This window comes from Festucalex cinctus, chromosome 2 (assembly GCF_051991245.1).
Source record: "Festucalex cinctus isolate MCC-2025b chromosome 2, RoL_Fcin_1.0, whole genome shotgun sequence".
Classification (NCBI taxonomy): Eukaryota; Metazoa; Chordata; class Actinopteri; order Syngnathiformes; family Syngnathidae; genus Festucalex; species Festucalex cinctus.
The window spans coordinates 15,482,068-15,503,172 of NC_135412.1; the positions used below are offsets into that span (position 1 = coordinate 15,482,068).

A 21,105-nucleotide genomic window follows, 5' to 3' on the forward strand; every position below is an offset into this window, starting at 1 on the left:
TAAAAATAATCGGCTACATTGTTCATTAATTAAACAGATCATTCAATTATATGCTGAAGTGAAATTATTAATACATATAATGAGAAAGTGGTTCCGTTTTTCCTGTTTTCTGAAAATATAAAAAAATATATGTGGGCAATTATTTTAGGAGGCTGACAGTATGTAGGTGTATCCTACAGGGTGATTGGGGAAAAGAAAAGAAAAGAAAAAAAAAAAGTTCCCATTTCCACTCATATGGACCACGACAAGCCATCCATCTCTTGGGGATGTGCCATTCAGTCACTCAGCAATGTCAATAACAAAATGGGAAGGCGTGAAAATTCAATCTTCAACTTGCAAGCACTGACAAATGGCCAGATTCAACATTCCTGCTACAGCAAAGAATGAATCTTGTCTGAAAAACCTGTCTGAAATCCTACAATATGATTTCAATTAGGTGCAAACGCATAAAAACGTGAGATCAAAACACAACCAATGAATAATATGAGTATTTTTTGAAAATACTCATTAAAAAAAAAAAAAAAAAGGACTAACAAGTTTGACAATTGCTGTGGTTGATTGTTAAAACAAAAATGCAACCTTTTCCTTCAGTGATGAGGTGCTGGACAATGACATCAGTCATGTTGTCTCGATAAGCGTAGCGATCCTTATAGAGGCCGTGAACTGTACTGAAGTTGAGCTGGTAGCAGGCGATCGTCCCATCTTGGCAGCCCATCACCTACAGAACAAACAACAATGCAATGTAGCAGCGCATCTCATTAACACCTCCAAGAAAAGACTGCAAGAGTGGGAGAATGTTCCTGTGCTTGGAACATCCACACAGACAAAGTGAAACTTTGTCTCAATTCTCTCCGCAATGCATCATCGCTTACGGCTTAACATAGTAGCAAGCAAGCTGTATAGGTGTTAAAGTGCATAATAAAACCACTGTCTTTGAAAAGGCATTGTTGTGTCAGTCAGTTTATAAATTTCACACATTGATCCACGGGAATAAACTCACCATAAAATTGGAGTCCGGCTTGACCCGGCAGGCGCACACCCTGGAATTCTGCTCGCCAATGACGCCCAGTCGCACGCCATCTTTGGTGTAGAGCGAGGCCTGCTTGTCGGAGCCGCCCATTACGATGTACTCGCCCTTGGAGAAGTAACTGACGCAACACGGGTCGTAGGAGAGTGTCCTGTCCTTTCCAATCTGACAGACAAAACAGGAAACAGGGAGGGAGGACAACAATTGAAAAGGCATCCCTTTGATTTGTTGCTCAGGCCCCCGGCCAACATTTGACACCGTCTTCTAATTCAACACCACATCCCTCCATCCTTTTAAGAGTGGCTTGAAAAAATAAATAAAACAGAGAGACCTAGACAGACAAAAATAAAGTGCATCTTGATTTGAAGTAGCTTCTGTCTTAGTGTTCAAAATCCATGTGCACAGCTCAGTATTAATTACACACCTCTACACATCTGTTTCTACGCTCTGTGGGGGGAAAAAAAAGGGGAAAAAAAACAGCCTGACAACCCACAGATGATTCTTATTCACTGCACACAATTCTTGGCTTTGTAATTCAAACTGAATGTTCAGTGAAAAAATAAATAAATAAGTAGGCCAACGACAGTATATGAGCCCATGGCATGGAAGCAAAGTAATGAACAGTGCATAGTTGTGTTCAATTACAGCATTTCCCCCGGGGAGTTTAGGAGGGAGGCGAGACAGCGAGGGGCCATGAAATCATAGCAGGGCCAGCTCACACTCACTCCAGCTATTCCATTTCAACAGGAGACCACCTAACTTTAAAAATAATTAGCTTGCAAATGACGATTGCAGGGGCGTGCTACTTGGGACACTCACCTGCTTTCCACTGAGTTGATAGAAGGAAAGGTTCTGACCCCAGTCAGCTATGGCCAGAACGTCATGTTGCTCATCCCTCCACAAACACAGCAAAGAAAATATGTTCATTTATCTTATGGTACATCTTTTTATGGCTACATAATCTTACAAACAACTCGTGCTGAGTAGCCTGTGGGCCTATTCTAAAAATAGCTCAACATTGATCAGACATGGTAATTTCCAAGTAATGTTGTATAGAAGTGGTCATTTAAAAATGGAAACATGCAAATATTTATAGAAATCAAATCATGCTAATCGATGTTTGTCTGTTTCCTGCCTTGTTAAATCATTGTTGAAAATTATGGTGAGAAAACCTGAACATCATCAATATCTTCACAATGGTGGAATATTTATAATTAATTTAATAATTAATAATTATTATATAATTATTTAGAATTAATAATAACAACGTAAGTAGATGTTAAATGGGAAAATTTGTTATTTCAGAAGCAGGCTTGACTTTTTTGCTGACCCGTGCTTGAGAGTGAAGTGACAAGAAACGTTATGAAAAACTCAATATACGGATAGTGTCTAATTTATTATAATATGTCCAACTCCAAAATAAATCTTAGAATCAAATGATTTTAACTTCTCATCCGTGATGTCTTCCCGCCACCCTCAAGGTCCAAAGACCCATGTCTATCTGCTGCCATCTATTGGCCCTAAACGGAATTTCCTTTCTGAAATGCTCTAGACTAGAGCCAGTGTGACTCAATTTCCATCCAGTTCAACTCAGATTATACTAACTTGGAAGGGTTCCATGCGATGGACCAGACGGGAGCGGAACAGATGCCCGAGCGGTCAATCTTGACCTTTTCCTCGCCGTTCTTGTTGCGAATGCTCACCACTCCATTCATCATACCGAGAGCAAGGTACTGCCCGTCGTTCGTCCACCTGTTTTGACACCGAGCGGTCAACACAAACGCGCTTCACAAGTTAACAACGGAAGCAGCGTTCACTCACCCACAGCATGTTATTTTGCTGCTCACTTTGTGTTTGTTCACCGACTTTTGCTCCGGCGACCAAAGGCCTACAACAGTAAGCAGGTATAGTGACGTGACCAAATTTTAGAAAAGACGCTACATCAGTACGAAGCCCAGTGTCGACGTAAACTCAACAGGCACTGACCGAAGTCACCCGAGGAACAGGATGCGAGTTGGTGAGTGACTGGGTTGTAGGCAACACACTGGATCGAGTCGTAGTGCCTACAAACGTTCACACAGTAAAAGACATGAGAAAGCCACATCGTAAAACATTTAACACCAGCGTCAAACTATCATTATATTGCATAATATTTAACTAAACAATCATTATTGTACAGTATATGGCTAAAAAGTGGTGTGATGTTACACTTACGTGTACTTTAAAATACCCTCCAATTTAGATGTCCAAATTATTATGCTTTTGTCTGCTGAGCCAGAGGCAAATCTTTTACCTGCAGAAAGAAAAAAATGCAGTTAGCAAGACAAGAGGAGCAGCCAGCAAAGGAAAAAAAAAATCAAAAAAGGAAAATGATCATTACCGTCCTTGGCATAAGCAACACAGTAGACTACATCTTTGTGTCCTTTTAAAGGTTGAATAATGGTTCCATCTGTGGTGTCATACACCTGCAAAAAAGAAACACAGCAAGCATTGCTGAAAGTGATCGATCAAAGTAGACCTAAATGAATAAATTTCATTCATACAGCACTTTTCACAGATACGACTAAGTGCTTATTTACTATAGTGCAGACACGGGTCCATGGACCACAAGTGATCAGTGTCCCATGAGTAGTATACAAATAAGATTGTTAACAGGATACAGTTTGAATGCATTTGTCAAAAATATGTTGAACGGTCAAATCTTACCAGAACATGAAGGCCTGCTGCCACTATGAGTTGGGTGCCATCTGGTTTGAAGGCCAAGTCATAAACGCTGCAAGGAAACAATTGTACTAAAACTCCAGTTCAAAATAGATACTTTATTTCTAAAATGCAAGAGTAAAATTAATAGAAACAACACGTCACAATATTTACTTGATGATTCATCTTCACATAAGGAAACACAGCCATGGAATTAGAATGCTTAAGTGTTATTTTTAAAAGCCGTATCAATTTAGATGCGTCCGTTGACAACTTGTTGTCAATCATGGCTGCCCTCATAAAATTGACAAGCTTTACCATAAACTGAAAGATGTTTACCATTTCAAAACAATATAAATTAGCAGGCCAGGCATAAAGCCACCATGCTTATGTGTCTTTTCTCCTGTTAAAACTCCACACAGGAAGGGTGGAACTGAGATTGGTCAAATTTTACATTAATAGCTTGTTTTCTTTTGAAGAATGAAAAGATGCCGATATTTGAATGATTATACAATGATAACACTACAATGAAATTCGCTATTAATTGCATGGGTTCCATCTGAAAAGTTCAGGGAGTCATTTTTTGCTAGAACTGTGCAAATGTGTTCACTTGACTTAAGTTAGACTTCGGTTAAAAGCAATTCGCGAGCCACTAGCAGTAGCTTAGCTGCACTGTGTACGCTTATGGACTGGACTTTTTTTTTTTTTTTTTTTTTTTCACTTTTGGAACACAAGTCAAGAAAACAATGTGGGAAGCTTTCGTAGATAGCGACAATGGAACGGATCTGGCCCGCGTGCCATGCAATTGGTAACCCTACCTGCCACTTGCTAACCTCTCAATGTTAGCATTGACTGGACGTCTTACTGCGTCACACTGCGCAATATATGCATGTCATGTATGTAGCATATCTGGATGGTCCACAACTGTGATTTACCGATTGGTTTTGTGTTGTTTGACGGAGTCTCAGTCGTGTTGCACTGTGCTAATTTCCAGGAGCTAGTTGGCGTAGCAGCGGTTGGCATAGCAACCGCAGTTGCTAATCGCGCGCGTCGCATCCGTCTGATGACGATGACGCAAACGCCACGCAAAAACGCTCACCAATGCTGACGTGTTGTTTCTTTCCATACCAGGACGGCTCTCATTTCTTGACAGGTTCCAGGGATCAACAGGTTGTTTGCCTGCTCAGTCGCTCATGTTGGCTTCTCTTGTCACGACTCCCTGACAGCGCGCAGACGCAGACTCACTTCCTGCTTCACACTTCCTGCTCGCTCAGTCGATCGCGTCGTCAAAGCTAACCTCGCCAGCAGATGCTAAGCGGGCTCTCACATTGATTCAGATCGACCGACTCGACTTTGCTGTTGATTGTACCAGGGATCTAAAAGTAAGTTCATTTGGAACTGATTGTTTTTAGACGTACATCCTGGGAAAGCAAAGATTTTCGTATCAATTTGAGCGACACTACAGCCGCGCTTTGGGAGGGCTCTTCTTCGTCCGGCATTCTGCATCTGCAATGTCGAAGCGACGTTAGAGTGCCCCATGTGGTGTTGTAGGCGAACACGCAGCTGCGCATGCGTAGTAAACGTACAAGTGGAGGGAAAGGGAAGACGTCCATATTTCGTAAGCTCATTGTGCAAACTAGTTGAACAGTTCAGCGCACTAATAGAACAAATGTGTCTTACTAGTAGCTTAATGTGTTTCCCACTACTAGAAACGTGATAAGTGGCCTCCTTGGGGAATTTTCTCAAAAATGTGTGAATGATTCAAATAAAATCCTCCATAACAAATGCATTCACAATAAATCTGTTGCAATTGATGAGTGGTGTACATGAGCTATTTTTACTGCTTTCCACACCAATTCTGTTCCATTTGTGCTATACAAGCCGTGTTTTTCAGGCAGGTTTAATGGTCATTTTGATGCGTGGACCCCTCTGAATTTCTTATGAGCTGATTGATGGATATTATGAACTAAAACTTGTCAGATAATCAGAGAAGGACTTTCAATTTTTTTCAGACACAAAACACTCAATTTCTCTTGACCTCATCGTTCATTTTTGAGTATTCTAGCTGTGTAGGACTCAGGCTGAGGTGGCCATTCCAACCACACAGCATTTTGACATGTTTGGGGAATTCTATCACATTGCATGATTGAGTAATGACTTTGAACTGGATAGAATATCGAAAAATGCTCAGGCTGCTTCCCGTAGAGCTATTTGCGTAATTCAATATTCAAAATGTTTCTTTACAATATCTTCTATGTGCCCCCAGTCATCTGAAATTTTTGACTTGACTTCTGCTTTATGGTCGAGGTTTACTACGAGCATGGTACCTTGATACTTTCCTAGTGAATAATAAGCGTCAGTTACCAGTTTATTCTCAAAATTATGATGCAAAATTTCCAGTGTGGGGTATTTCCACAATTTAATTCCAATTGAAATTGAGCAGAAACTTCCCTGAAATTGACTGAAATCTTCCACTTGTGTGTTGTGTGCAAGCCTGACTGGTACTGGAAGTCTACGTGTTGGAAGCAACATGAATTTGTGTGCATGCTGCCAGTGCCACAAAATGCCTCACGGTTGGACCAGAGAGGTTCGGCAGCGGCGAGCGGGCAAGACAGCGGGAAGAGTGGACGTGTACATCACCAGGTAACCCCTTCCATCCGGCCAACAGCATTACCATGGCTGTCCCATGCCCAACTAAGCGCATATTTGTGTTTTGAAGTCCCCACGGACGGACCTTTCGATCGAGAGCTTCTCTGCGAGCGTTCCTTGTGAAAAACGCTCACGGCGTAGACATCAACCTCTTTGATTTTACAAGCTCCCTGCAGTGTCTCCCTGTTGGAGAGAAACAGACAAGCAATGGGCAGCAGGACATTCCGGAAGACGCATCCAAAATACTGGCTCCACCTCCTAAAGAATCTACAAGTGCAAGTTCCTCCCTCACATGTATGTCTGTGGAGCAGACGAACTTTGAGAGCCAAACGGCTTGTGAACATGCAACGGCGGTGCATGAACATGCAGAACATGAGGACGCTTGCCCACTGAGGCTGGAGCTTCCAAAACAGACTCACGTCGGGCATCCGGACGTGGACGCCGTGGAGGAAGGTGAAGAGGAACGGAAGGTTGTCCTCCAGGCCCAACAGGAGCAATTGCTGTCTGACCTGACTGCTGGGTACGGCGCAGAAAAAGTGGCAAATTCCAAAAATAGTAAGTAGTCACTTGGACATTATGTCAACATAACAGACTTTTGCACTTTTCCTAACGTATATTTGTATGAGTAGAGTCCAAAAATTGTGAAGATAAACGGAAAACGAGCCCTTACTTCAGCAGGAAACCTCTGGCAGATGGTAATGTGTCAGACTTGAATAATTGTGCGGGAATGATGACACGTTTCTGAGCAAATGTCATCCCAAACGTGTGAAGGTCCCGGACCCCCTCGAAGAAAAGCCTTCAAGAAGTGGACACCTCCTCGTTCTCCTTTCAACCTTGTTCAAGAAATCCTTTTCCATAATGTCTGGAAACTGCTGGTTGCAACCATCTTTCTCAACAAGACAAGTGGTAAGCTTCAACACACAGAAATTATACAGTTACCCCACCATATTTTGCAGAAATCTAAGGTTTATAGGATTTTTTTTTACAGTAATATTGTCCAGTATGGAAAAGATAAATATTGACTAACATGCAGTAAGAAGTCAATATGTAGCGGTATATAACTAAATGAGTTTTCTTGTCTTTTCATTCTGTTGAGTCATTTGGCTTCTGGTAAAATGGCGCGTTCTCAGGTGGCTCACTTTTCATTTGCTTTCAATCGTAACAATGGCCCCTGGAGCATCCGGCACGCTAACTGTCCAACATAATGTAAACCCTGTACTGGGATGGACTCTCGTAGCCCGTTTTCACCTGCATGTCACTCGTACTTTTGAGTGGCAAAAGCTAAAGCGTTCTCCAGTGGCACCTCAAAGAAACAAAGCATGACATAGGGGAAATGCTTTGAAATATTTCAACCAACTTTTGTGAAATGTCAGTCGAAAAGTTGATGTCATTTTTCATTTAAACAAGTTGATTTAAAAAAAAAAAAATCGACATGGTGGAACTTTGTTGGATGGACTGGCTAATATGTTGACTTTCTTTTACTCAGTGTAACAGCGTGGACGAGCTCTTTTGCCACTGAAATACTGTTGCTAACACGTTGTTGTGTACTAGCAGCAGGCTAGCCATCATGATTTGCTAAATAAGCAAACTTTTTGTCCGTATATATATATATGTTGTGAGAAAACATCTGATGGAAACCTGATGGAGGTTTCCTTACAAGTGGCTACTTCATCTCTGGTTAATTTATGACATCCTCCTCATCCCACAATGACCAAAATTGCCAAAATAAAAAAATCCAAGTGAAATTAAAAATAAAAACTTTAGGCCAAATCCACTAAGAATGCTCTGCGTCCCCTCAACAGCACCAAAATTTGCTTCACATCTGCACCCACATCTTCCACCCTGTTAACGTCCTTTTCACTGAGGATATTGTTCTAATGATATATCAACACAAACACGGCCACAGTTTGACAGTCGGGAGCAAATTTGCACCTGATTTACCACACACGGCAATGGATTTGCGGCAAGAACGGTAGTTTAGTAACAGTTGCGAGAAAAATGAAATTAACACAAAGCGGGCTTAATGACGCAGAAGGTGCAAAAGCGTTTTTCCTCATTTAGCGCCATTTAGCTTTGGAGAGGATGACGACATACAGTAATTTATTCATTCATTCAACTCATTCACTCCTAGCCATTTTCACTGAAACAACCCCCTTCTCTACCAGCTGTTTTACTTGATTTTGAGTGGCTTGCAAGGCACACTGAATATTGTGTTCTATTGATATAAAAACATGGAACCTAGCCAAAGAAAGGTTAGTCTTTTCTTTCATCAGGAAAAAATAATATATTTCTATCTGTTTCCGTTTCGCAGCAAACAGGTAGTGGATTTGACTCTTTGTATTTTGCTGTGGAACTGCAATAAAGGTGGTGGTGGTGGGGGAGGTTAAAGGACCACTGATTGTCACGTCCTTTTAAGTGGTTTGAAATTCGTTCTGCGCATTTCACCCATCCACTGAGGGTGCGGTGAGCAGCAGCAGGGGCTTGCACTCGGTGATCATTTGGTGATCAAACCCCACTATTCCAACCTGTAATGCTGCTGTTGTTGACGGAAAAGTGTCTCGTACGTGTTGTGTGAATGCTGCAGGCAAGACGGCCATTCCGCTGCTTTGGCATTTCTTCGAGCTGTACCCGTCTGCAGAGGTGGCCCGCCAAGCCAACCGTGAGGTCATGGCAGAACTCCTCAAGCCGCTCGGCCTCTTTGCGCTTCGGGCCAAAATCCTCATCAGATTCTCAGGTGAGTGAAATTTTAGTCTTGGAAATAAATCGGATGAAAGGTTATGGAGGAACAAAACTCCCAAAATTCAAAATAAATAAATGACTAAAAGTGAAAATACAAATGAACATAAAAAAATATATATAATTCAAAAATTATATTTAAAAAATATAAATAGAAATAATTTTTTATTTTCACTTTGTCATTATTTTGTCATTTATCTATTTAGTCATTTATTTATTTATTTACTCATTTATTTATTTAGTTATTTATTTACTCATTTATTTATTTTGAATTTTGGCAGTTTTAGGCCGTACTGCCAAGTCGAAATGTTATTCAAATGAGTGGGCGGTCCTAAGCGTGTGTTGGGGTGGCCTCAGCCATTGCAAACTGCCTGTCATTGGTCGGTTGAGCAGCTCGGCGAACAAGGAAATCGCGTCGGCTTGCAATGAAGAGCTCCAGCAATGGACGACTATCGTGTCCACTGTCTGCTCTCACTTGTCTAGCAACTCAAGTCGCAAGTTGAGGTGCTAGAGTTGCTGGAGCTCTCCATTGCAAGCCGACAAGACTTCCTTGTTCGCCGAGCTGCTCACTCGACCAATGACAGGCAGTTTGCAACGGCTGAGTCCAACCCAAGACACGCTTAGGACCGCCCACTCATTTGAATAACATTTCGACTTGGCAGTACAGTCCAAAACTGCCAAAATTAATAAATAAATGAATGACTAAATAAGTAAATGACAAAGTAAACATAAAAACGGATTTATTTCCATTTATATTTAGTTTTTTATATTTTTAAATTATATTTGTTTATATTCATTTTTATTTTCACTTTGTCATTTATTTATTTATTTGAATTTTTTGCAGTTTTGGACCTCCTTACTTTTGGGCCTAGACACTATTATCTATATTTTTGTGCTGTATTTTGGAGAGCAAAAATATTTTGGTGGTGGTATTTGTTGGAAGAAATTTGCATTGTATTTGTGTGAAAGTAGCATACACGTAGGTGCTGACTTTCTATGTGATCATTCACCGTTGACCTCGTGTCGTTTTTTTGCAGACGAATATTTGAGCAAAAAGTGGCGTTACCCCATCGAGTTGCACGGCATCGGCAAGTACGGCAACGATTCCTACAGGATCTTCTGTGTGGAAGAATGGAGACAGGCCAGTCCTCACTTGAATTTCAACTTTTTGGAAGAGTAGTCACAGCGGGAAGTCGTGATGACAATGTTCTTGCTGTGTTTTGTTCAAGGTGACGCCTGATGATCACATGTTGAATAAATATCACGCCTGGCTGTGGGAAAACCAGGAGGCGCTGGGAATCTGAACAAGCGTGAAGAACTGTCCGTGTGAACGCTTCCACTCATCATAGGTCATTTTTATTCAGATGTTGGAACAGACTCCAACAGACAATAAAATCTTGTTTTTTTTAACAGGTTGCTCTGTCTCAGATGTTTATCAAATTTGTTTTTAGACTGATAAAAAGACTTGGACATTGTGTACTACCAAATCAGAGCACATGAAGGTGAAAACACGATTTAATTTTTCACAAGCTAAATATAAATGGACACAGCAGTGCTCGTTGTAGACTAATGAGGAGTTACAAATATAGGCCAATCAGATTACTGAAGGTCATGACTAATTTTGCTGCACGTGCAACATTTTGTACATTTTGTATGCTGTTGTTTCAAAGTAAATAAAGTTTGAGTTTGAATTCTCTTTGTGCCCTTTAATCGGTGAAATTTCAGTATTCTCAAGATCTTGGCAATAAATGCATAAAAGGTTTGCGTATCTTGTCGACAAACAAAGGACTTTAGGTGAAACCAGTGCATTTGTTGCCTTTATTGAAAAAGCTGAGAATTAACTTAAGGATCCAAACGCAAAATCTGCACATGATTGTTGCTAACAACACAAGCTACATCGGATGGACGCATGTGTGCAAAGGGACAACTTGGAAATTTCAACAGCGATGTCAACATCAAGTCAAATCATAGTGTATGTTGGAAATGCCGGTATTGCTTCATTAGGCCTCCCCAGATGTCACATGGGGTACATTTTTTTCCATTTTGCTCATAATATAAATTTCGCATTGCCTGCTTCAAACTGCCTGGCCAACGTTGTCGTCTTCGACCTTAATGTTTTGCAATAATGTCCACTCCATTTGCCTACCTGACGTTCCTGGAAGGATGATCTTGTGTATTTTGTGAACCTGATTGATCATGTGGACACAAATGAGCATTGATAATCCAGCCACAATTTGAAAAATGTTATCCATGTCACATCTGGGGCTTCAAAGGGTACAAAAAAAAAAAAAAAAAGGCAACAAAAACAGCTTGCATCGTCACAAGTGCATCGTGAGCAAAGCTTGTCGCCTGCTATTCTGCATCCGATCGTCTTCCATGCCAAAGACGAGAAATAAATACATTTCATGTACTACCTATCTATGTACCGTGTGTTTTATTTCAGTGTCATGCATTTTAACAAAAAGGGTCAAAACATTCGTGCTTAAGTCGTGATGAGTTTCGCTGCATCATGAACAAGAGTGGACAAGATGATGTGCTCATTTTCCCTACTGATGACTCAGCATCGGGAGCAACTGGGACTTCAACTTCTTGCTCAATGGTACTTGAACATGGCCACAGTAGAATAGATAGAATCCACAACCACTGGGTTGAGAGTTTGACGATATATCGATATCGCGATACTTTGTCTCCCGATGTATTATCATTACGCCTAAACAAGTATTGCGACATATGTAGTTAATATACAGCCACTCTAACAGCTCCATTTGTTCATTACTTATTGAGCAATTACTTGGCAGACGCCTCATAAGAACAGCGGTGAAATGTACGGAACTCTTATAGCGAAGAAGACTTATGAGCTTACTTTTACTTGTGTAAGACATCTGTCCAACAACTGACTGTTTTGCATTCGTTTTTATGAAAAACGTGTATTATACCTTTTAAAACATATGTTCTGTTTAGACTTTTTGAAACACGTAATTTCTGAGGAATATTGATTTAATATTTAAGTAATTTATTTACTTTTGCAATGTTACACAAATAGTGTCACAGTGTATAAAATGAAACAATTGACTATGTAACTGACTGACATGTTGCATGACAGTAGTGTTTAAAGGGATTAAATGGCTGTATTTCGGCAAACCTACATTTTTCTACTGTCGATTATAAAAAATTAAAAAAACGAGACGGGGCAAAAAGTATTCTATTCTATTCTGTCATTTGGTAGATTTGGCTTATATAAAATTATTGAACGTAATATCGCGTGTGTATTGAAACTTTTGAAATTTTCTAAAATGGCTGGTAGTGAAAGAGTTAAAGGTATTAACATATTATAATATTAACATTTTACTGCTGAAAATGGTTCATTGAGTCAAGTATCCATTTAAGAAAGACAAATTTGCTCACAGAAAGTGGTCTCTGTTAAGTAGACAATTGTAGCTATTTGTTTAAAAAAAATACACTAAAGTACTGTGAAGATGACACCAGTTTTAATATTGTGTTTGAATTGAGTTTTATCGTAGATTATCGTGGATTTATTACCTGACCAATATATTGATAATCGCGGTATCGTCATATCATGAGATAATCATTATCGTGAGCCTTGTATCGCATATCGTATCGGAAGGTACGCAGAGGTTCCCACCCATAGTTGGGAGACTACCACTCTACCACTGAGCCACGCCACCCCAATGATAAGATTTTGATTGCGTGCAGAGAGGAGGGGAACAAATAAATGTATAAATAAATAATAAATAAATAAATAAATAAAGCAGCGGCTTTGTAAATACAGTCGATGATTTAAACAATCAGTAGTGGTGCTTGCACAAACCTCCAACCCGACACAGTCCAGGTCGTGAATTCAGTTAAATTCCTTCCAAGCGGGTGCAGCTTCATCTTGTCTTCAAGCATGCTGTTGCGTTCTGGCGTGGTCGTACTGATGCCTACGGAAAGCAGGAAGGGTCTTTCGGGCGACTCCCCCGAGCCAAAGCCAGCGTTTCGGGCCTCCCTCCGCCTCGCATCCTAGCGGCCCTTGAGGAACCCGTCCAGCATGTAGTCTCCTTTCTCCGTCAGCCAGTAGCCGGCCATGGCGGCCACGCCGCCGATGAAGATGGCGGTAAACACCATGTCGCCTTTGGCGGCCAGCGTGGCCAGGGCGCAGATGACCGCGCCGAAGAACATCTGCTGCAGAACCAGGACCTCGTCGTCCGTCATGTCGTCAAACAGGCCCTTCTCCGGACCGGCTGGAGGGGACGTCGGCAAACCACAAACAAACGTCAAGCGGGCGAACCCGACGGACGGGAGGGAGAGCGAGCTCGCGTGCCGACATACCGGGAGGCTTGTTCTCAACGCAGATGCTGTCTCGCCGGATGAAGCCGTCGGCGCAGTCGCAGTGGAAGGAGCCCACCTCGTTGATGCAGGCCTCGTTGAGGCCCGGGCACGCCATGCCGCCCTCGCTGCATTCGTCCACATCTGCCACAAGACAGAGGAGAGCGGGCTAAGCAGTGCCAATTTTTACTTCAAGTGTCTTTTACGCAAGAGCATTACAGGAATGCCTCCAACTAAAATATGTTCATATAGTTTAGGATGTTGTGCATCTTTGGGAGCAATCACTTTGGATCTTTAATCAACTGTTTGAGAATGCGGGGTAGGTTGTGCCATTAGTCAGAATTCAGCGAGGTAAATTGTGCCATAGGGATGTAATAAGGGATGTAATAAGGGCAATATCGTGATATTAAACTGCCACAATATCATCGTCGTCATGTTCACAATATTTAAAAGCACCACATTTGTTAAAGAAAGTCAGGTTGCTTTGTGCAGTTCTAGCGCCCTATGGCGGCTAGTTTTTTTTAGTGCAGTTTAACTTTCATTAGGAATGTTTTGGCCCTTCTATGTTTAAAATGTGCGCTAATTGTCAGATGAAAGGGAACGTAATATGCCTGTGAACCGAGTCAATATGTGGAGGAGCTCAATGTGTTCGTGCATTAACAAATAAGGGCGTCAATATTAATTGTTATTATAGATTGTAGTTTGTTGAAATTAATCTTTATGTACAAAAGCACAATATTGTGGGTTTTTTTTTCATATGAGCTCTTTTTGTCGCCAAACTCCTCACAATATCGTGATTATTATCATATTGTGAGCTTCATATCATCATGATATTGTATTGTGATGTTTGGGTATCGTTACATCCCTATTGATAAATAAAGTAAAAAAGTTAATCTCAAAATCAATACTATATAAAAGGAAGAGAAATGCAATACAAAACTTTGATTGAATGTAAGAATACAGTTTATAAGTATTATAACAATAACATACAATAAAGTAATACAGAGTAAATAATCACATTTTAGGTCCTTTGCCCTCAAATTACCCCAAGCCCACCATTTTGAAAACAATGCATCCCCCAGCTGTTTTGAGCCAGCATCATGCTAACCATAAGACTCATGATGTAGCTAAAGCACAACATGTGAACTGCTTTCAAAGTTGTCTGTAATTGTTCAAACACAGCCATCAAAAAATGTATTCATAGAAATTTTACTTTATAGGGAAAAAAATAAATCTTATATGTGCTTAAATCTCAAGCAATGTGTCTGCCATTTTAACCAGACGAGCAAAATGGATGTCTCTTCAAAAATATGTGGTCACATGACCAACTTCTTCGATGGTTTTCTAAATAACAGGGTTGAAAGTCTGCCATCTAGTGGACAAGCATTGAATTGTTCTGCCTGCCACTATACTACACTGTGTGTTGCTGGCCGATATAGACCAACAATAAATCATCCTTTTCGGAGGAATGGGATCATTTCTCGTGTACTTGACACTGACAGTATTTAGCAATCAGTAGCGGACATATTGGAAGACATCTCATGAAAACTTTGAAAACATGAAAGTAAGTCGTGGCATGACAGCTGAGATTATTAGTGTTTCAAAATCTACAAGCAAATGAAATGCTTACCAAGACACTTGGCTCCTTTCAGCTTGTAACCTCGTGCACATTTCTTGCAGCGGGCAGGACCGCTGCCCATGCAGCCCACACAAGCCTGGTCACAACCTGGAAAGAGCGGAAGCTATGCTAGCCCAAAAGTGATTGAGGGAAAAAATAATAAAAACACACACAAAACGCCCTGGACACACGAACGTTAAACTGAGTAATGGTCGAGTGAGCCGGAGCAGTCACTGCCTACCTCTGCAGTCGTAAGAGCCGTCCGTGTTGTGACAGTACGTGTTGGAAGGGCAGCGCGAGAGCTCCGTGCCGCACTCGTCCACGTCTATAAGGACAACACGAGAGCGGCGGGATGAGACGCGTCCGGTTAGAAGGCGTCGGTGCGCGACCGCAGCTCACTCACCAACGCACTTGTTGTCGTGAAGCATCCAGCCTGCTTTGCAGTCCAGGCATTTGTAGTCCTGCGGTCCAGAGCACTTGGAGCACGAGTAGAAGCAGGCTGGGGACAAAAAACACCAACATTGTCCCACAAATGAGTAAAATGTGAGTGTTTTTTTTTTTTGGGGGGGGGGGCATTTTGTGTGCTATCGCCTGAAGAACATCTATTCAGTCACGAGGAATCTTTGGGGAAACCCTTCTCCAATTGGCTGACAACTTTCAGTTGAAAATATTGTCTTGTTCGGGCTGAAATTCCGACTAGTCTCCGAGCCGATGCGTCAAAATTGCTGTGACGTTTCAAAAGACATGACGTGGCCTAAAAACTCCTTAAAATAGCACAAACGTAACTTTATTGTTGACATGGGTAGTAGAAAAGCTCATTTACGTTTGTCGTCAATTGACCTTACCGTGGCACGCGCCTCCCCACTCACATTTTGCGGACAAGCAGCTGGCTCAGACATTGTTCGGCAAGATTAGCGAAACATTATACGCTCTTAATGGCAAAGTTGTCAGATCTTCCTTGTGATTTCTCAGTCAAGTATTTTCAAGACGCCGATATTTCTCTTCGAAGCAAGCAAAGGAGACTTTAAATTTTTTAGTGAAGGGAATCTTCACTCCCTCACCATGCAAATTTGTCCAAAAACAAAAGGAAATACGCATCGCTGCACTGCTACAGATGTAAGGAAAGAACCAATTTGCCTCTCACTTCGACCGATTGTCGGCAAAACAAATGTTTTTGGACATTATTCCTGTCAAGCAAAGTAAGAATGAATTTATATTACACCTTGTCGTTTCAATATTTTGTTGGCATTTATAGTAAATAGTAAGTCAACAAATGTGTGGACGGTTAGCTACCCGGAGCTATCGTTAGCCTTTGGCTAAATACAATAATGGAGAAAATTACCTTAGCGCAGACGTAGTGGTTTCTGGTCATTTTGGAGGGATTTAACTGGTCGTGTGTGCAAAGTTTGTTCTGTTGGCATTTATAGTAAATAGTAAGTCAACAAACGTGTGTACGGTTAGCTACACGGAGCTATCGTTAGCCTTTGGCTAAATACAACAATGGAGAACATAGCTTCGTGCAGACGTAGTAGTTTCTGGTCATTTTGAAGGGATTTGACGATAGTCGTGTGTGTGTGTGTGTGTGTGTGTGTGTGTGTGTGTGTGTGGGTGTGGTCTTCCAGAAAGTTTGATCCAGCGCAGACATTTTTCGTAGTTGTTGAGGGTTTAGGGAAGGGAATAAACCGGACAGTATCTCTCTCGAGTCTCCCTTACACAAGCCGTGACTACAGCAGGACGCCGGTTAGTCGATCGGGATAACGGCTAGCACTCTTACACAAGCCATGACTACAGCATTTAACCATTTTGTTGATTTTTTTTTCTTGGCTTTGAACAACCACGCAATGTACTACCTGAAGCTGGATTGCTTTTGTTTGTTCGCAGCACAACGCACACGCCATCGCAGATTTACTAGGTCATGTGGGTGTGGTTTACGGTAAGGTCAATTGGGAATAGATTTGCTGTGGAGGATTTTTGAGGCGCTTGACGTGCTGAGTCCAAGTTTTGGAGAAAATTCCACCATTCGAGTGGCCACTCGTCACATCGCTCCACGAACGGGCTCAAATGAGAGCGGCCGTATTTAAATGAAAGTGAAAGCGGAAGAAATCAGGCACCTGCGCAGGCTCCAGGGGTGGCGTTGGCACTTCTGTCCACATAGTAGCCCTCAGCACAGTCCTGGCAGAGCGGGCCCGCGTATCCGGGGTCACACACGCATTGGCCGTCGCCCACACGAGTGCCCTCACCCTCGCAGCGGCCCAAACCGCCGCACACACCGCCGGGGCCAGACGGACACGCTGGATGGGAAAAGCGCCGGCGTGTTATGTTACCTTTTTGATGAGAACAAAGGGGCCGGGGCGGCAGCTGACCTTTGCAGTCGGGTCCGAAGTGTCCGCGGGGACAGCACAGCCTCAACTGCTCCATGCACAGCCACTCCGACAGGTCGGGCGCCTCCCGCTGCCTACGGCAAAAATGCCTGATGTATCAAAGGTTGCGATTCACTGCTGCCTTGACTTACGAGTTGATGTGCTTCCGCGAGCATGCTGGGAACTCGACTCACTCGGATCTCAACTTTACCCAGTGAAACCAACGCGAATGCCGTCCATCCATTCCAGAAACAGTGTTCCCTCGTCTATCACGGGTTCATCTTTTGCAGCCTTGATGTTTCGTGGATTTTTTTAAAGCGTGCTTTTTGGTTTGTTTATTTTTTTTTGTCTTGGCGTGGCCCTCGCTCTCGAACCCTACGTCCGACCGCGGACATACAAGCATCCACAGATTCGTCTCGAGACCTTTCCAACGATGTCCCGTCACTCCACAACATTGCATTCCAGAGATAGAAAATATATACTGTGCTGTATAATAAATACATTTTAAAAAAATGACTGTAAATGAAAAAAAAAAAAAGATATGATGAATAAAATAGCATTCATAATAAACTAAAAATCATACAAAAACCAAAAAATATACACAGTATAATAAATGAAAAAAATATATACTGTGCCGTATAATACATAAATTAAAGAAAATCATACTTTTAATGAAAAAAAATGAATGTAAATGAAAAAAGGAACATATATGATGAATGAAAAACCATTTATAATAAACTAAAAATCATACCAAAACAAAAACAACCTAATAAACAAAAAAATATATATATACACACACACACACCGGTATTTTTTTTTTCCCATTATCGCGAAAGTACTGGAGAAACAACCTACTAAAATTGAATGGCAAATTTGTTGTTTAATTGATTTTTTTAACTTTAATTTTAATTAACTTAATCATAACTGTTTTTTGTCTGTTTTGCCGAACTGAATAATTTATATATCTTTTTGTGGACGGAAATTCAGTTTAGAAATTACTGGGCTGCCATTTTAGCCATTATTCATGCTTTCTGATTCAAGAGTATGTAAATGTGTTCCTGCCACACCAGAGGGGGGGAAAAAAAAGTTCAACATCAAAATATAACGTGATCATTTTTGTGAAAATGTGCATAGTTTGACTTCAGATTCAGGTTACTGTGCAAAAAATGGGTTATTACTATTATTATCATTTTATTTATTTGTTTAACGGACCAAGCGACAGGTTTTATCTCATTGGGGCACTTGTAAGTCAAGGTAGCAGCGTAGTTAGCAGAAAAAAAAAACATTTTTGGGGAAGATTGGAGTTGTCCCCACTGTGAGCTATTTGAAGGCCACGTTTCCGTGGTTACCTGTGGAACCACCACGTCTCCACCTGGTCCTCGATCTGCTCCAGCAGGCGGTTGCATTCAAAGTCGGCTTTGTCGCACGCACTCTCCACAATCTCCAGGAGACGAGTCTCGCTGCAACAAGTCAACAAAAACTTTTATTGACCCCATTCAATTCAATTCAAAGGGTTTGGACGGAACAAGTGATCGGTGGTACACCACGCAGTACTTCACTTTTTGGCCCATGGTTTGATCATTTTCACTGTGTTTTTTTTTTTCTTATCAGCAAAAAATGCATTTTAAGTGCAATGATTTTGACTTCAACTTTGAGTGTGATTTCAACACAGCCTTTTTAATTGCTTAGCTGAAAACTGCTTTTCCTATTTCATTGTCTACTTTTGCTGTTCCAAACAAACTCCCAAAGCCTAACTGGATTGGCTGCAGTTGTAGTGACTGACCTGCTTGCATACTTGGCCAACTTGTCTTCCTCCCAGGCCGTGTTGCCTCCCCCAAAGTTCTTGTTGGCCGTCCTCTCCAAGCCCTAGAAAGGAGGAAGGCCACTCATGACAAGGCGACCGATGATGAGACGACGACGTGCACAAAAACGCCACCTCGGTACCTTGATGAAACTCTCCGCCAGTTTCTGGCATGTGTGGCACGGCGCCGTGCGGACGGTGATGAGCGACAGCGCCGACAGAAGCATCAGAGCGGGCAGGAAAGGCCAGGCCTGCCGCATGATGCTTCAGAGACAATACACACAGAAAACACAAACAAGTAGTACCAGTAAAAAAAAAAAAAAATAGTCATGCGCAGAGACAATGTGCAGATTTTGAGAGCTTAGCATCTAGATCTTGCAGTCAGCTATCAGGTGACATAAGGCTTCAATAAAACCTGTGCTTTACTGTTTCCCAGCATTCATTATTGAAACAAGGCACCGTTTTAAATACAATTTTAAAAAAAATCTCACAAATAACCATAAGTCAGTACAAGTTAAGTACACCGTATCTCCTGAAACCAAAACAATATTTGAAGACAACTATTCTGCTGCATGAATGGACAAAGTGTTTATGTTGTGGAGTGTAGTCCCAGGCAAGCGTCTTCAAGAATATGGGCTGCTAAGAGGGTTGAACCATTTTGAAATATTGTCATTGATTATTTGGGGCAGTCCTCTGACAGTCCTCTTCTGTTGTATTTTTTTTTTTTTTTTAAACAAACACAGCACAAGCAATACATTCATCAATAAACAATATCAGGTTTGTTAAGACTTAAATGTTTTGGTTGTAAAGGTTAAGTTTACGCTAAAATAAAGAAATGTGTTTAAGAAATTAAATTAATAGGGAAGGCAGCTTATCTGCCTCAGAAGAGTTCACCAATTTTGACTTGAAGTCACTAAAAAAAAAAAAAAAAGCAAACAAATCTGTTGCTTTAACAAGCTGACTTTTCATGTTTCGCGAAACAGTGATATGTACGTTAACATCATGTGAACTGCACTCAACGTGAGACCGACGAAATAATTATCAGCCTAAAGTAAACAATGTCAGAGTGCTTTTTGTTTCCCAAATTGCATCCTTTTACATTGCGATCAATGCGATGTGTATGATTCCGAAGCCAGTTCGAGATTCAAGAGGGTTTCATTTCCGTGTAACAGGGTACACGGTGCCTCTAGAAGTTTCTGCAAGACCTGCCTTGGCCCAAGTAAATGCCGTCATCATCATCATCTATCCTAATCTTCGCCAGCTCCCGTGTGAGTCAGCACAGCATCAGCAACCGAAGCTCCATGTTTAGCTCCATTCCGGTTAACTTGTAGATTTTTTTTTTATTTTTATTTTTTGGTATTGGACAAGGAGCAACTAAATGGGCCGCTGCTGCCGCGAGCTCATAAAAGAAGCAGCGTAATTTAGCTGTTAGCCGCAGCGGTTCTTACCTCGATAGGTCCGAGCCGGAACTTCTCCTTGTCCTCGCTTCGTCCTTTCGTGTTGCACACGCAAAAGGCACAAAGTCATATTGTAAGAAGATGCCCTGTGAACCACACTCGCTGTGCAGCCATCGCCGTGGAAAAACTTGTTCGAATTACACGATAGGACGTCTGGAACATTGAATAGACGCCAAGAGATTCCTGATAAAGGGCTAGCGCATTTAGCGGCAGTGGCATGTGTGGTTGGCATCAGCGACTTCACTTCCGCTTATGCCGCGGCATCAGTTACGTCACTTCACTTATGCCACAACTGCCTTTTTTTGTCAATGTTTTTTTCTTTTTTCTTTCAATGTTTATTTTTTTTTGTAAATCTAGTCATCATATTAAACCCAGAGATATAATATCTGGTTTTGAAACAGAAAATAAGCAACAGTTGCTCAAGTCTCAGC

General features: G+C 41.5%; 3 protein-coding genes across 4 annotated transcripts in view; 1 reads left to right on the forward strand and 2 right to left on the reverse strand.

The window, feature by feature from the left end:
- The window catches only part of ift122 (intraflagellar transport 122 homolog (Chlamydomonas)), a 22,875-nt gene extending 17,644 nt beyond the window's left edge, over positions 1-5,231 (reverse strand). For both annotated transcript variants that reach the window (XM_077513199.1, XM_077513200.1), the window contains exons 1-10: positions 4,827-5,231; positions 3,734-3,800; positions 3,408-3,492; positions 3,242-3,320; positions 3,014-3,090; positions 2,849-2,915; positions 2,633-2,779; positions 1,847-1,922; positions 1,001-1,192; positions 580-718 (exon numbers count right to left, since the gene is read on the reverse strand). In XM_077513199.1, the coding sequence (XP_077369325.1) occupies positions 580-718; positions 1,001-1,192; positions 1,847-1,922; positions 2,633-2,779; positions 2,849-2,915; positions 3,014-3,090; positions 3,242-3,320; positions 3,408-3,492; positions 3,734-3,800; positions 4,827-4,870 (973 nt within the window). In that variant the 5' untranslated portion in view covers positions 4,871-5,231. The remainder of the gene's footprint in view (positions 1-579; positions 719-1,000; positions 1,193-1,846; positions 1,923-2,632; positions 2,780-2,848; positions 2,916-3,013; positions 3,091-3,241; positions 3,321-3,407; positions 3,493-3,733; positions 3,801-4,826) is intronic.
- Positions 4,803-10,808, forward strand: mbd4 (methyl-CpG binding domain protein 4). Its single transcript, XM_077513204.1, has 8 exons — positions 4,803-5,109; positions 6,221-6,370; positions 6,447-6,931; positions 7,006-7,071; positions 7,148-7,282; positions 8,961-9,110; positions 10,150-10,253; positions 10,342-10,808. The coding sequence occupies exons 2-8, from the start codon at positions 6,258-6,260 to the stop codon at positions 10,414-10,416; spliced, it is 1,128 nt and encodes a 375-aa protein (XP_077369330.1). The 5' UTR covers positions 4,803-5,109; positions 6,221-6,257; the 3' UTR covers positions 10,417-10,808.
- Positions 10,809-10,911: 103 nt separating this feature from the next.
- Positions 10,912-20,809, reverse strand: creld1b (CRELD disulfide isomerase 1b). The gene is made up of 11 exons (XM_077513203.1): positions 20,666-20,809; positions 19,361-19,481; positions 19,200-19,282; positions 18,766-18,876; positions 17,420-17,511; positions 17,168-17,347; positions 15,460-15,555; positions 15,298-15,381; positions 15,069-15,164; positions 13,442-13,582; positions 10,912-13,353 (listed from the first exon to the last, which is right to left on the reverse strand). The coding sequence occupies exons 2-11, from the start codon at positions 19,475-19,477 to the stop codon at positions 13,133-13,135; spliced, it is 1,221 nt and encodes a 406-aa protein (XP_077369329.1). The 5' UTR covers positions 19,478-19,481; positions 20,666-20,809; the 3' UTR covers positions 10,912-13,132.
- Positions 20,810-21,105: the final 296 nt, after the last annotated feature.

Excerpts from the sequence above, each read along its gene's own strand:
- creld1b (XM_077513203.1), bottom strand. The coding sequence starts at position 19,477 with ATGCGGCAGGCCTGGCCTTTCCTGCCCGCTCTGATGCTTCTGTCGGCG. Across the intron at positions 18,877-19,199 it reads TTGGCCAAGTATGCAAGCAG|CGAGACTCGTCTCCTGGAGA; the intron begins GTCAGTCACTAC and ends GACTTGTTGCAG. Across the intron at positions 15,165-15,297 it reads CGGCTCTTACGACTGCAGAG|GTTGTGACCAGGCTTGTGTG; the intron begins GTAGGCAGTGAC and ends CGCTCTTTCCAG.
- mbd4 (XM_077513204.1), top strand. The coding sequence starts at position 6,258 with ATGAATTTGTGTGCATGCTGCCAGTGCCACAAAATGCCTCACGGTTGG. Across the intron at positions 6,371-6,446 it reads GTGGACGTGTACATCACCAG|TCCCCACGGACGGACCTTTC; the intron begins GTAACCCCTTCC and ends TGTGTTTTGAAG. Across the intron at positions 7,072-7,147 it reads CAGGAAACCTCTGGCAGATG|GTCCCGGACCCCCTCGAAGA; the intron begins GTAATGTGTCAG and ends AAACGTGTGAAG.